General features: G+C 40.0%; 1 protein-coding gene across 2 annotated transcripts in view; it reads right to left on the bottom strand.

Annotated features, from left to right (window-relative positions):
- Positions 1–15370, bottom strand: part of MON2 (MON2 homolog, regulator of endosome-to-Golgi trafficking) — a 522785-nt gene that overhangs the window by 15718 nt on the left and 491697 nt on the right. For both annotated transcript variants that reach the window (XM_033958262.1, XM_033958263.1), the window contains one exon: positions 6776–6858. In XM_033958262.1, the coding sequence (XP_033814153.1) occupies positions 6776–6858 (83 nt within the window). The remainder of the gene's footprint in view (positions 1–6775; positions 6859–15370) is intronic.

The following is a 15370-nucleotide window of genomic DNA, read 5'->3' as shown; positions in this document are numbered from 1 at the left end:
GGAGAGTGAGAACGGGGGAGGACATGGACTTGGGGGAGTATGAGATATGAGAGGTCTTTGCCCCTTTTTCTCAAGGATCCAGTCCAGGCTAATTGAAGACCTGGACACTAGCAGTGTGTGAAGCAGGGTCAGGGCAATTTTGCCCAAGTGAAAAAGTAATTGTGATAACTGTTTAGTTAACTTACCTCTAGAGGACTTGGAGGGGTAAGAAGATCTTGGAAGTTAGCCCAGGTTGGGCTTGGCTACGTTCATTAACCCTGGACACATTTTTTTTGTGTGGGAGAATTTGAAAGCCAATCCTCTGTTTTGTTTTTGTTGGGAGGTTTGGGATGTTAACCTGTTTTATTTTATGGACCGGGAAGCTCCAGGCAGGGCACAAGGACTGAAGCCCATGTTATGCTTGGTAAAGGAAAATGTGAAGAACGTGCTATATGTTCCAACATGTTTTTTTTGTGTTTTTTTTTTGAACTTCAATAAACCTGGTTCCAGTTCCTAAGAAATCCGTCCTCCGGGTTTTTGTTCATCCAGCCATATAAAAGGCGCATTAATAAATCTACCTGTGGTCTGAGCCTGGTTTCCCACCTACTCAGGGACCGGCCCGGCCACAATACCTTCCTCTCAACAGACTTCACCCAGTCTCTCTCACTTGCCCACACACATCCATCCACCAGTCTCTTCCTTGCTTGCACATACCTGCCCCCCACCCCGCCTTCATCCAGTCTCTCTTAACCCTTCTCGTCAGCCTTCTCTCTCTCAACACCACCTAGCCTCTTGCTCATTTATGCATACCTGTCCCCAGCCTTCACCCACTCTCTCTCATAACCCCCCTTTCAGCCTTCACTCACCCATTCTCTCTAATACTGTTACCTATTCCCCTCACTTTGCAGACTGCATTAATAGAGGAAAAAGCATACTTCCTAGCACCCACAGCGATACAGCTCTCATGTAGACTTGAGCCACGCAGTACAGAAAGTTCAGGCTGGTCTTGCAGTTTCAAGTCCTGCAAGACTCAAAGCCACGAGACTCCCAAGGTTCCTGCAATTCATGGCTCAAGATTGCATAGAGAGCTGAACTGCGGTACAGAAGCAAAAAACATGCCAGGTAGTGTTATACCCCCCCCCCCCCAAAAAAAAACAAAACAACTCAACAAATTATTGTTCTATATGAAATTATATTGCAAAAACACTCATGGCAAATATCTCCTCCAGGAGCAGAAAAGCTGAGAAACAATTTTAAGGGATAAAAATAATTTTAGTCAGTAAGATACAATGGTACTCCATTGTCATTTTTCAATCTGACAAAAAATAGAACCTTTACAGCAAGCATAGTTGTAACTGGATTGTGGGGAGGTGTTCCTCAGAGTGTATTTAGAGTGAATTTGAAAACCAAAACAAGGAGATTAGAGTTTCAAATCTGTGTATGTTATTTTCCAAGAAAAATCTGTTTACAGAAAAAGTCAGTATAAAGTTTGTTTCTATGCTTGATAAATTTTCAAAAGGAAAGATTAGGTTCTTACTTCGTTAATCTTCTTTCTTGTAAACCCACACTCTATTCCTGAACTCTCGGGTAATCCCATCTTGCGAGATCTCTTGTAGGAAGCTTCATTTGCATAGTTTTTGCTCCTCCTCTCTTACCTCTGGACTGCCCTCCAACTTCCAGTGTGTGACAAAGCAGACAGTCATTATTGTAGAGGACACAAAAGAGGGAGGGGTACGGGGGAACTCCCCGAGAAACAAGTCTAATCTGCTTATAGTAATAAACATCACAACAAATAATCAACAATTTTTTGAAAATAGAATAAACAATGAAACAATAAGACTGTGTGAACTAACAGTGTGGGAATTGCTCCATGTCATTCTTTTGTTAGTTGGGCTAAGAACCTGTCAGCACCATCCCCATATACACATGTGTGTGTGTTCTTAGGTGTGAGCACTTATGTCAGCCATAGAGCTGCTGAAATCACTTGTACCTAGATCTGGGAGAGAAGCACCATTACACATGTAAGTGTGTGTCTCATCCATGAACTGTCCAGACTCCGCCCATGTGAATGCTTACCTGCAAAGCATACAACAAGACAACCCCCTGGAGTAAAGCACAAAATATTTGTGGATGGTCTTCTTAGTAAGGCTGGTCAAATAAACAAGAAGTCCAACTTACCGGTAATTATTCAGGGAGGCATCCGGCAAATCAGTATCTCCCAGAGTGGGCTTCAGGAATAGAGTGTGGATTTATAAGAAAGCAGATTAATGAGGTAAGAACCTAATCTTTCCTTCTTGTAAAACCCCACTATATTCCTGAACTCTCGGGATGTATCAGAGCAGTCCCTCAAAATTAGGGTAGGACTGATGAGCCTGCTACCAAGATCAGAGTTCTAAATGTGGAATCCCTCTTGGCTGCCACATCTATTCTGTAAAACTTTGTGAACGTATGCAGAGAAGACCAAGTGGTAGCTCTACAATTCTGGGGAAACTGCTAAAGATTTCGCACACAAAGAAGCAATGCCTCCATGTGGCCATTTCCCAGCTCCGATATAGGCAGATGAAATGGCCATCCGAATCCACCTGGAAATGGTGGCTTTCTCAAATACTCTTAGATAAAACTCCACTACAAATAGTAACAACTACAAAAATATTGGGAGTAATCCTAGATCAAAAACTTTCATACCACGACCAGATCAGCTCAGTGGTAAAAAAAACTGCTTCTACAAGTTGCGACTAATCAGATCCTTAACAAAAATGTTAGAACCAGATGCCCTAAACATTCTAATTCACTCTTTAATTATCTCTAGGTTGGATTATTGTAACACACTGTATAAGGGCATAACATAGAAAGAATTGGGAAGATTGCAAATATACAAAATACGGTAATAAAAATTATCACCAATTAAAAAAAAAAAATACGATTATGTGACACCACTTCTGAAAAAAGCACATTGGTTATCAATTTCCTATAGAATCATATACAAAATTGCATTAATAACCTTTAAAATCCAGCTATCAAATGCACCAATATTTCTTGACCATCTTTTTATACTGTATACTCCGTTTAGGACATTAAGATCAACAGAGCAGCATCTTTTGACTATCCCCTCCCTAAAAGTTATCGGTACAAGGAGGTCTACCAAGTTATTTGCTTGGAGAAACATTATTAAAAAAATTCAAAGGCTAAACTAAACTAAACTAAAGCTTAACTTTGTATACCGAGTCATCATTCTGAGAAGGCTCGACTCGGTTTACAGCAATTAAATAAACAGGGAATGATTTACAAATGATAAATAGAAGGCTCTCTAAAAAGTTTTCTATATAAGGATGCCTTTGAGATATAGACAAGACGATTATTTTATTTTTAAAAATTGTATATTTTAATTTCCAATTTCTAATCAGTCTTCACTTGAAGGACTCAATTGTTCCTCCCTTTTTTTTTTTTTTAATTTCTTTTCACTCTTTGCCCCCTGCTGATGTGTTACCCATATATGTTCTCTTTCTGCTTTAATTATTGTAGTTCATCCTCCTCTCCTTTTGTACCTGTATTGAATTTTATATGTATATATTATTTTGTATTAATCTACTATAGTGTTTTCCCCCCATTTTTAAATTTGTAATATGCTTTGAAATATTTGACAATGCGTGCACATCAAATTTTAATAAAAACTTGAAACTTTCGATGTCAACCTACCCTGACGGGCTGCTCTCACCAGCACAAACAGATAATCTAACATACAAAATTCATTTGTCACTTCCAAAAGCCTGCGCACATCCAGAGATTTTAACACCCTGTCATGTTTTATTTGAACCCAAGGATGCATAGGCTGGCAAATGCCCCTCTTGATTGCTGTGGAAGCCAGAAACCACTTTCAGCAAGAAAGAGAGAACCGTGCCTAGGGTCATAGAAACATAGAAACATAGAAAGATGACGGCAGAAAAGGGCTATAGCCCATCAAGTCTGCCCACTCTACTGACCCACCCCATTAAGTCTGAGTACTAATGACCTAGTTCCTTAACTCGACCCTCGTAAGGATCCTACTAGGGCATCCCATTTATTCTTAAAGTCAATAACGCTGGTGGCCTTGATCACCTGCTCTGGAAGCTTGTTCCAGTGATCTACAACCCTTTCTGTGAAGAAATACTTCCTTATGTCACTATCGAATTTCCCTCCTCTGAGTTTGAATGGATGCCCCCTTGTGACCGAGGGTCCCTGAGAAAGAAGATGTCTTCTTCCACCTCGACACGTCCCGTGATGTATTTAAATGTCTCAATCATGTCCCCCCTCTCCCTGCGCTCCTCTAGAGTGTAGAGCTGCAATTTGTTTAGTCTTTCTTCGTACGAGAGACCCTTGAGCCCCGAGATCATCCTAGTGGCCATCCGCTGAACCGACTCAACTCTAAGCACGTCTTTACGGTAATGTAGCCTCCAGAATTGCACACAGTACTCCAGATGAGGTCTCACCATGGTTCTGTACAGTGGCATTATGACTTCAGATTTGCGGCTAATGAAGCTTCTATTGATACATCCCATAAGTTGCCTTGCTTTGGATGAGGCCTTCTCTACTTGTTTGGCGGCCTTCATGTCTGCACTGATGATTACTCCCAAGTCTCTTTCTTCTGAAGTCCTAGCTAGTGTTTCTCCATGCTTGAGTCCATGATTCAAAGAAAATGATCTCTATAGGACAAAGCCTGAATTTTGGACACTCTTCGGGTGGAGGTAATGGCTACCAAAAATACAGTCTTGATGGTGAGATCCATCAGAGAAGCTTGGTCCAGCAGCTCATAGGGCAAACTCACAAGTGCCCTGAGAACCAGGTTACAATTCCAAGTTGGAAACGGCTGACGCAGAGGAGGGTGGAGCCTTAAGGTACCCTTTATAAACCTAAACCACATCTAGATGAGCTGCAAAGAGAGCTCCCATGGGGCTTAGGACCAAAGCAAAAAAAGCCCGGCTATCTGAACTCTCAGAGAGCTGACTGCTAGGCCCTTTTTCCAGGCTCTCCTGGAGAAAGGCGAGTACCACCGGGATTGACTAGGAGCTTGGGTCTTCGCTCTTTCGAGTGCACCAGGATTGGAAACACTTCCAAGCTTTCCTATATGCTGCAATGGCTGACTTCTTGCTGTGTAAGATGGTATCAACTACATCATCCGAGTAGCCCCTACGCACTAGAGCTTTGCACTCAAGAGCCATGCTGTAAGACAAAGCGTTCTGGATCCTCCAGGGCTATTGGGCCCTGCGTGTGGAGCTATGAATAACAGAGAAGTTAAAGAAAAATAAACACGAGCAGAAAAGACTAGATCCTACTATCTCACTTGTAGGAAGACAACTGAAAGTTGGAGGGCAGTCCAAAGGTAAGAGAGGAGAAGCAAAACTATGCAAATGAAGCTTCCTACAAGAGATCTCATGAGATGGGATTGACTGAGAATTCAGGAATAGAGTGGGATTGTACAAGAAACTATGTACATATTTTCCTGTGGAAAACAAAATTCAAGGTCCAGGAGTGTTTTATATCTAGACAGGGTGTTTGAAAATTTCTCCTTGTACTTTGAACTCGCTTTATCTATAGGCAGAGGAATGAAATAAAAGTATACATGTGGTTTTGAAAATTCAGTTGTATGTGTGTAGTAGTTTCCCAATCATGCCCCTTTTAAAAGTGACAAAAAAGTGCTCTTGTTGTGAAACCAGTACATTTAGCTACTCTAAATTCACCTAGACCTGTGAAGAAAGGACTTGTAGCAATTGCTCAATGCTTATCTGACTATAGATTAGTCCTCAGTATTGAGAAATATGTGTCTTGTTGGATCACAGGACATTACTTACAGCTGAATTTGGAAGTTGACATTTTTGGAAAGAAAATTCCATTAGTAGAAAGCTTCAGATATCTTGGAATTTGGGTTGATTATAGCTAACCTTTGAAAAACAAGTGTCAGAGGTAATTAAAAAAGGATTTTATTCATTGACAGCTTTGAGGACAATAAGGGAACTAGTTCAGGAGAAATACCAAAATAAAACATTCTATACACTTTCCCCTCCGAATCCGCGGTATCAGCATCTGTGGATTCAGTTATTCGCGATTTTTAAACCCCAAAAAACATTTTAATTTTTTGGGCTATTTTAAGCCCTGTAAGCCCCCCATTAACCCTTACCTGATGGTCTAGCAGGTTTTCGGGGCAGGAGCGATCTTCCCACGCTCCTGCCCCTTTGCAGATCGCTTTTAGGAAATGGCTGTCTTGAGCTCCCATAGTCTCTCTAGCTATCTTCTTCTTAACCTCTAATTTCTTATTATGTACTTCCCTCATTTATTTGAATTACCTGTAAACCGTGTCGAGCTCTATCTTTATGGAGATGATGCGGTATACAAACTTAAGGTTTGGTTTAGTTCAGTTTAAAATGAACGAGTGGTATAACAAGATTAATAAACCATAATTATAAGGGGGATAATTTTTTAACCATGGCAATCTACTCAAGTAAATTACTTTAGATTTGATTTAGGTTCCTTTGAAAAATGGTCTGACAATGAATGCAGATATAAAATTATGATTTGAAATTCCTCCAGAATTGTGAGATTCAACAATTCCATACCAGCATAAAAACATGGATATGTATATACATGGAGTTGAACCTTTATGGAAGAATATTATAAAGCATCTGATCTCTCCCAGTTAATTTTCAAGAAACAAAACAAAAGTACAAATAATGTACAAACAATGATTTTCTCTGAAGTACATTTGTCAAGTCATTACCTACAAATTTTATTCAGATTACAATTTATTTGCTATTTAGTTACTTACCATTTTCTGGCTGAGTTTTCTTAAGCGAATCTATGAGAGTACTAACTGCTTTTAGAACAAATATGATTTCTGTTACTCGTTGCCTAAGAAAAACCAAAATAAAACATTCTATAACTATAATGACATACTTTAAAACTTCAGATAACAGATACCATTGGTTACAGCCAGTAAATCTTTCACATAAATCTTACAATATAGAACAACAATCCTGAGTTTTGTTTATTTATTCCTAACTGTGCAGAACTGTAAATGGTATAATAAATATTTTGGGGGGGTTTCTTTGCCATTGTTATTTATGTGCAAAAATAAATGTGCTACAGTTTCTAAAAAAGAGCCAAAACCCCCCAAACAAACCCCAAAACATTTTATGGGGTAAATGAAGAAAACAGCCCTCCAAAGGATTATACCTCCAATGGTTAAAATAAAGAAATACTGTTCACCTGTAATAGATGTTTCCCATAAATATACAAGACTGATAAAGTGTACAAATGCAGTGATATCCTCTAGTGACACCAAGATGGAACCACCCTCTCTGAGCCCAGAAGCTAGTGTACAGTTCTGAGCATGCATAGCTCATCCTGCATGCAGTGGTGTCCTCAGCTCAAAATATTCAAGCAGACAGCTCTTGGGGAGGTGGGATATACTGTGTGCTTTGTCAGTCTTATGAACAACATAGCTTCTCCCATCAACAAGCAGGCACACAAGTGGGTGACTTCCAAGCTGCTCAGTTTAATATGGTGTGGCGCAGTGGTTGAAGCTACAGCCTCAGCACCCTGGGGTTGTGGATTAAAACCAACTCCTATAACTTTCTTACAGGTATTCAAGAAATAATTTACTTATGCCACAATTTCATTGAAAGTTTCATGCACATCAATTCTTATAATAAGCGTGGTGAATCAGTACGCTGCTATACTGTCCGGAGCCCTGATGCAGCTTGTCTAGTGAAACGGTAGCTAGCCTAATTCCGTCGGCTAGGACTGGCAGAGACAAAATACATTTTCAACATCATTGAGCATTCTACCTACAAGCTAAGTAGTTTTGATTTTTCTGACACCATTTTGAAACATTTACTGTGTCTGCTGTAGGTAGGAGGGGGGTCAAGAGCCGGTGAATATCTTTTCCCTTTCTAGTGCAGTAATTGACATTATTACACACGGGGTTCTGAGGCTCTCCCCTTATTCATTATTATAAGAATTGATATGCATGAAATTTTCAATGAAATTGTGGCATAAGTAAATTATTTCTTGAATACCTGTGAGAAAGTTATAGGAGTTGGATTTGATTTTCTTTCTCATTCCTGTATAGAAGATTTTTTGGTTGTGGATTAAAATCCCATGCTGCTCCTTGTGAACCTGGGCAAGTCACTCAGTCCTCCATAGCTTCAGGTACATTAGATAGATTGTGAGCCACTAGGACAGATAGGGGAAAATACTTGAGTACCTGATTGTAAAACCACTTAGATAACCTTGATAGGCGGTATATAAACACCTAATAAACTTGAAACTTGTCTTTGGGGTCCTCTAACTAAGTTGTTGTTAAGTGCTAATGCCCACTTACTGCAGCTTACAATGGCTTATGGCAGGATGTACGCAGGTGTCCTGTGGTAATTTTCAAATCTACAAGCACAAACCATGCACTACAAAATATTTTTATATGCGTCACAAAGGGGGCACGTCTGGAAGGCAGAGAGAGGGTGTTTCTGTGCTAATCAGCATAGCTATATTACAGTGTGCTAACCTGAGTGGTATGAAATGGGTGAATATGAACTGACCTTTAACTCTTTCAAAAAGTATAAAAACTAGGGGGACACTCAATGAGTACTTTTTTAAAATTGAAATTTCTTATTATATTACCAAATAACATATAAAATAATTTACAAGAAAAAATACATCCACCAATAATAAGAATTAACAACATATTAAACATTTTAGATCACATTATGGAGCGTCAATCAGGTGAATAACAAGGAAATAGATTAAAAGAAAGTTTTAAATTACAATTTATAATTCAGCAGGCAAATTATTTCTTTACCCCAAAACAACGCATAAGAAACAAAATTAACCAACTTTACTGTGGAGGAAACTTTCCAGATGAGAAGGATCCAAAAAGATATAGGAACGTTTCCCTAATTGTTACTAGACATTTATAAGGATAAATTTAAAAGGAAAATACTTCCCACTTCTAGAACCTTAAACTTCAGCTGTATGTAGTTCTGGAAACATCTGGAAATACAATATTGTCTGTGCACAAAAAGACATCACTTTCTTAGAGAAAAAAGTCTTTAGAAATTAACATCTTTTATTTTTCCCCAAAGAGGAAATTAAAGAGACCAGTACCGTATTTCCCCTTCTATAGGACGCGGCCTATACATGGGTTTTACAAACCCATGTATGGGATGTGGCCTAGTTAAATGAGGCGGCCTATGCAGCAATTTTCAATCATCCCCCCTCCCCCTGTACCTTTTCAGAGCCCCCTCGCTGGATGGCTGATGGCACATGGCTTGAATCTCCAGCGGTGCAGGGCAGGCAACTGCCGATCTCTTTGGCATCTGGCCTGCACCCGCACCGCTTGCTGAATGGCTGACGTCTATACTAATGAATCCTGCGAGAGCTGACGTCAGCCATTCAGCAAGCGGTGCGAGGGCAGGCCGGATGCTGAAGTGATTGCAGCTGCCTGCACCGCTGGAGACCCAAGCTGTGCGCCATCCAGCGAGAGGGATCCGACAAAGGTAAGGGGTGGGGGGATGATTTATAAAGGCAGGGTGAGGTACCAGAAGATAAGCCGCAGCTAATACCATAGGGCGGCTTATCTTCTGGTTTTTAAATATAGGCTGCCCTTTTCTGCAGCCTATACATGGGGGCAACCTATGCAGAGGGGCGGCATATATGCGGGGAAATATGGTAATGTCGCTCTTTACACAATAGTGTCCTGTAAAGATTCAGGAAACTGGAACATGGGAATACACTTCTCCCTCCGTATTCGCGGTTTCAGCAATCGAGGTTTTGATTATTCATGGTTTTTAGCTTGCTGGCTCTTCCCCCCAAATTACATCAGCTTGCATAAAGAAATCACTGATTCTAAGCGTTTACAGAGAAAATCGCTGATTCCATGTTTTGCCTCTCCTTCAGGAACAGGCCAGGTCTCCTACCATGTTATTCGTGGATTCACCATATTCACGATAGTTTTTAATAGAAAACCGCGAATAACATTACATTAGAGATTTCTTTTCCGCCATTACCTTGCGGTTCAAGGCGGATTACAAAAGAGATATAGAAGGTGGGTTACAAAAGAAGATCTCTGGTCATTTCCAGAATGAGTAAAGAGAAGATCAGGTTGATTTGGGGGGTCAGGAAGAAGATGAGAGGAAGGAATATGTAGCGTTAAGACTTTTTCAGGGATTTCTTGAAGAGTATAGTCTTTATTTCTTTTCTGAACGTTTTGTAGTCTGGGGTTATCATTAGTAGATTGGAGATTTGATCTAGTTTTGCTGCTTGAGTGGCTAGGAGGCCGTCATATAGTTTTTTTTTCCGTTTAACTTCTTTGATTGGAGGTTGTGTGAATGGGGTGTGAGTTTGAGGTAGTTTGGATGAGGCGGTTGTTCAGGTAGGTTGGCTGTCTCCTTTTATAGTTTTAAATAGTATACAGTAGAATTTAAATAGTATTCTTTCTGGAATTGGAAGCCAGTGTGAGTTGAGGTATGCCTCTGTAATGTGGTCGTGTTTCCTCAATGAGTAGATAAGTCTCAGGGCTGTTGTTTTGAATTGTTTGTAGTTGTTTTGTCATTGTTGCAGGGCAGGGGAGGTAGAGGATATTGCAATAGTCTAGTAGACCTAGGATTAGGGATTGTACTATGAGCTGGAATTGTGTTCTTTCGAAGAAAGTTATTCGTGGTTTTTATGTATTTTATGTATCTGTTAATCCCCTATCACAACGAATATGGAGAGAGAAGTGTACTTTTTTTTTTTTTAAACAAAGAAGAAGAAATATTTTTTTCACTCTATGAATAGTTAAGCTCTGGAACTTATTGCCAGAGGATATGGTAACAATTAGCATATCTGAGTTTAAAAAACGTTTGGCCAAATTTCTGCAGAAAAAGCCATAGTCTGCTATTGAGATAAACATGGGGGATACATCTGCTTGCCCTGGGATTGGTAGCACTTAATGCTTATACTATGTAGGTTTCTAACAGGTACTAGAGTGACCTGGCTTTGCCACTGTTGGAAGTAGGATACTGAGCTATAGGAACCATTGATATGACCCAGTATGGCTATTCTTATGTTCTTATAATTAGCACAAGATTAGTGTGTGAGAATAAAAGAACATAAGAATAGCCTTACTGGGTCAAACCAATGGTCCATCGAGCCCAGTAGCCTGTTCTCACAGTGGCCAATCCAGGTCCCTAGTACCTGGCCATAACCCAAGGAGTAGCAATATTCCATACTACCGATCCAGGGCAAGCAGTGGCTTCCCCCATGTCTTTCTCAATAACAGACTATGGACTTTTCCTCCAGGAAATTGTCCAAACCTTTCTTAAAACCAGCTATGCTATCTGCTCTTACCACAACCTCTGGCAATGCGTTCCAGAGCTTAACTAATCTCTGAGTGAAAAAATATTTCCTACTATTTGGTTTGAAAAGTATTTCCCTGTAACTTCACCGAGTGTTCCCTAGTCTTTGTAATTTTTGATGTAGTGAAAAATCGATCCACTTGTTCTACTCCATTCAGGATTTTGTAGACTTCAATCATATCTCCCCTCAGCCATCTCTTTTCTAAGCTGAAGAGCCCTAACCTTTTTAGTCTTTCCTCATATCAGAGGAGTTCCATCCCTTTTATCATCTTGATCGCTTTTCTTTGAACCTTTTCTAGTATCACTGTATCTTTCTTGAGATAAGGAGACCAGAATTGAACAAAAGACTCCAGGTGAAATCATACCATGGAGCAATATAGGGGCATAATAACATTCTTAGTCTTGTTAATCATCCATTTTTAAATAATTCCTAGCATCCTGTTTGCTTTTTTGGCCACCTCCACACATTGGGTGGAAGATTTCATCGTATTGTCTACGATGACACCCAGATCCTTTTCTTGGGCACTAACCCCCAAGGTGAACTCTAGCATCCAGTTACTGTGATTCGGGTTATTCTTCCCAATGTGCATCACTTTGCATTTGTCCACATTAAATTTCATCTGCCACTTGGATGCCCAGTCTTCCAATTTCCTAAGGTCTGCTTGCAATTTTTCACAATCCGCATGTGTTTTAACAACTTAGAACAGTTTAGTGTCATCTGCAAATTTAATCACCTTACTCGTCATTCCAATTTCCAGATAATTTATAAATAAGTTAAATAACACTGGTCCCAGTACAGATCCTTGCGGCACTCCACTGTTTACTCTTTTCCATTGAGAAAAATGACCATTCAACCCTATCCTTTGTTTTTTCTCCAATAATTAATTCCTAATCCACAACTGAAGTTTGCCACCTATCCCATGACTCTTTAATTTTCTCAGGAGCCTTTCATGAGGAACTTTGTCAAAAGCTTTCTGAAAATCTAGCTATACTACATCAACCAGCTCACCTTTATCTACATGTTTATTTGCACCTTCAAAGAAGTCAAGAAAATTAGTGAAGCAAGATCTCCCTCGGCTGAACCCATGCTGACTCTGTCTCATTAAATCATGTTTCACAATTTTATTTTTTATAATTGTTTCCACCATTTTGCCCGGCACTGAAGTCAGGCTTACTGGTCTGTAATTTCCCAGATCTCCCCTGGAACCCTTTTTAAAAATTGATGTAATTTTGGCCATCCTCCAATCTTCAGGTACTACAGATGTCAGGTCACCAATTTCATGATTGAGTTCTTTTAGTATCCTGGAATGTGTACCATCCGCTCCAGGCGATTTATCACTTTTTAACTTGTCTATTTGGCTTAGTATATCTTCCAGATTCACAGAGATTTCTTTCAGTTCGTCCGCATCATTACCCTTGAAAACTATTTCTGGTTCCAGTAGATCTCTTATATCTTTTTTCGTAAAGACCGAAGCAAAGAATTCATTCAGCCTCTCAGCTTTGGCCTTATCCTCTCCTTAGTGCACCTGTTGATCCTTGATCATCCAACGGTCCCTTGGATTCCCTCGCAGGCTTTCCACTTCAGATGTACCTAAAAAAATTGTTATGAGTTTTTGCCTCTTTAGCAAGTTTCTCTTCATATTCTCTCTTAGCTTTCTTTATCAGTGCTGTACATCTAACTTGCAAGTGCTTAAGTCTCTTCTTATTTTCTTCATTCAGATCTTTTTTCCATTCTTTAAAGGATTTTTTATTTTTGCTCTAAAAGCCTCTCACTTCACATTTTAACCATGCCGGCTCTCATTTCCTCTTCTTTCCACCTTTGCTGATACATGGAATACATCTGGTCTGGGCTTCCACGATGGTATTTTTAAATAAAATTCACGCCTGGTTTACAGTCCTAACTTTTGCAAATGATCCTTTTAGCTTCTTTTTAACCAATTTTCTCATTTCATCATAGGAGCTCTTTCAAAAATTAAATGCCTCTACAGTAGATTTCTTTTGCTATATCACTTCCGGTATCAGCTCAAATTTGATCACGTAATGATCACTGTTTCCCAGTGACCCAACACAGTTAACTCCAGTACTAAGTCTAAAATAGCTCCCCTTCTTGTCGGTTCCCAGACCAGTTGCTCCAAGAAGCAGTCATTTATGACATCTAGGAATTTTATCTCCCTAGTACTCCCTGATGTAACATTTAACCAGTCAATGTTGAGGTAATTGAAATCATGGGATTTTTCTCTGTATTCCGAGTGTTGTCCTCTTATATGTTTATATAGAGGAATATTGTGGATACATGCCTTTGAGACTGTTGCTGAGAGACTTAAAAGTGGAGTTTTTTGAACCCATGAAGCCAAACAGGTTTTTTTCTTCACTTTCTTTCTTTTTTCTTTTCCCTTGTTTTGGGGCTCTTGCTGTGTATTGTTGCCAATTAGTGAAAGTTTATGTCATTGTTTGCCATACACTTAATGCAGAGGGATTCCTTATAGTGAGTGTTTATAGAGTATGGGAGTTTAATATTTTGTAATTGAAATAATCCATTATTATACTGTTGCCCAATTCTCCAGCTTTCCTAACCTCTGAAAACATTTCTTCATATGTCTGCTCATTTTGTCCATGGGGATAGTAGTATAACCCTACCCTTATATTCCTTCCCTTCACACATGGATTTTCTATCCATATGGATTCCACACTGCTATTTATGTAATGCAGAATGTTTAATTTATTTGATTTAATTCCCTCTAACATATAGCACAACCCCCCCTCCAATTTGATCTACTCTATCCTTGCGATATAATTTGTCCCCAGGTAATACAGTATCCTCATTGATTGTCCTCCTTCCACCAGATCTCTGAGTTGCCTATTATATCTACATTATCATTCAGTGCTATATACTCTAACTCTCCTATTTTATTTTTTAAGCTTCTAGCATTTGTATACAGATACTCCAAATTGTGGGGTTTTTCCCCTTGCAACTACAGGCTGCTGAGAAGACAGGGAAAATTTGAGTCTTTTACTCTGCCCTCCTCTCAAACCCTCCTGGCTTTCTTTCACCATTACTGAAACATAGAAACATGATGGCAGATAAAGGCCAAATGGCCCATCTAGTCTGTCTATTCAGAGTAACCATCATCTCTTTCTCTCTCCAAGAGATCCCACATGCCTATCCCAGGTCCTCTTGAATTCAGACACAGTCTGTCTCTACCACCTCTTCTGGGAGACTGTTTCATGCATCAACCACCCTTTCTGTAAAAAAGTATTTTCTTATAGAAACACAGAAACATGAAGGCAGACAAAGGCCAAATGGCTCATCTACTGGAACTCCCTAAATATCTTGCTTCAATAGTATCCTTCAAAGTTACCCGACACCAAACCATCTGCTCCTGAGCGACTGTCAGCTTTACCCTGCATCTCAGTTTAAAAGCTGCTCTATTTCCTTTTTAAACATTAGTGCCAGCAGCCTGATTCCATCCCAGTTAAGGTGGAGTCCATCCTTTTGGAACAAACTCCCCCTTTCCCAGAAAGTTGCCCAGTTCCTAACAAATCTAAATCCCTCATCCCTACACCATCATCTCAACCATGCATTGAAACTTTGGAGCTCTGCTTGCCTCTTGGGTCCTGCGCATGAACTGGGAGCATTTCTGAAAATGCTACCCTGGAGGATCTGGATTTCAGCTTTCTACCTAAAAGCCTAAATTTGGCTTCCAGAACCTCCCTCTCCCTTTCCTGTCATTGGTACCTACGTGTACCAAGGCAGTTGGCTCTCCCCAGCACTATCTAAAATCCTATCTATATGATGCATGAGGTCCATCACCTTCACACCAGGCAGGCAAATGACTAGGCAATCCTCACGCCCACCAGCCACCCAGCTATCTACATACCTAATGATCAAATCACCAACTACAAAAGCTTTCCTAACCCTTCCCTCCAGGGCAGCAGCCCCTGGAGACACATCCTCAGTGCAAGAGAATATTGCATCCCCTGGTGGGCAGGTCCTAGCTACAGGATTATTTCTTACTTCACCAGGGAGA

Source organism: Geotrypetes seraphini, chromosome 9, assembly GCF_902459505.1.
Source record: "Geotrypetes seraphini chromosome 9, aGeoSer1.1, whole genome shotgun sequence".
NCBI lineage: Eukaryota > Metazoa > Chordata > Amphibia > Gymnophiona > Dermophiidae > Geotrypetes > Geotrypetes seraphini.
Note: the sequence above shows the minus strand (reverse complement) of the source record. Positions and strands in the feature narration are given on the sequence as shown.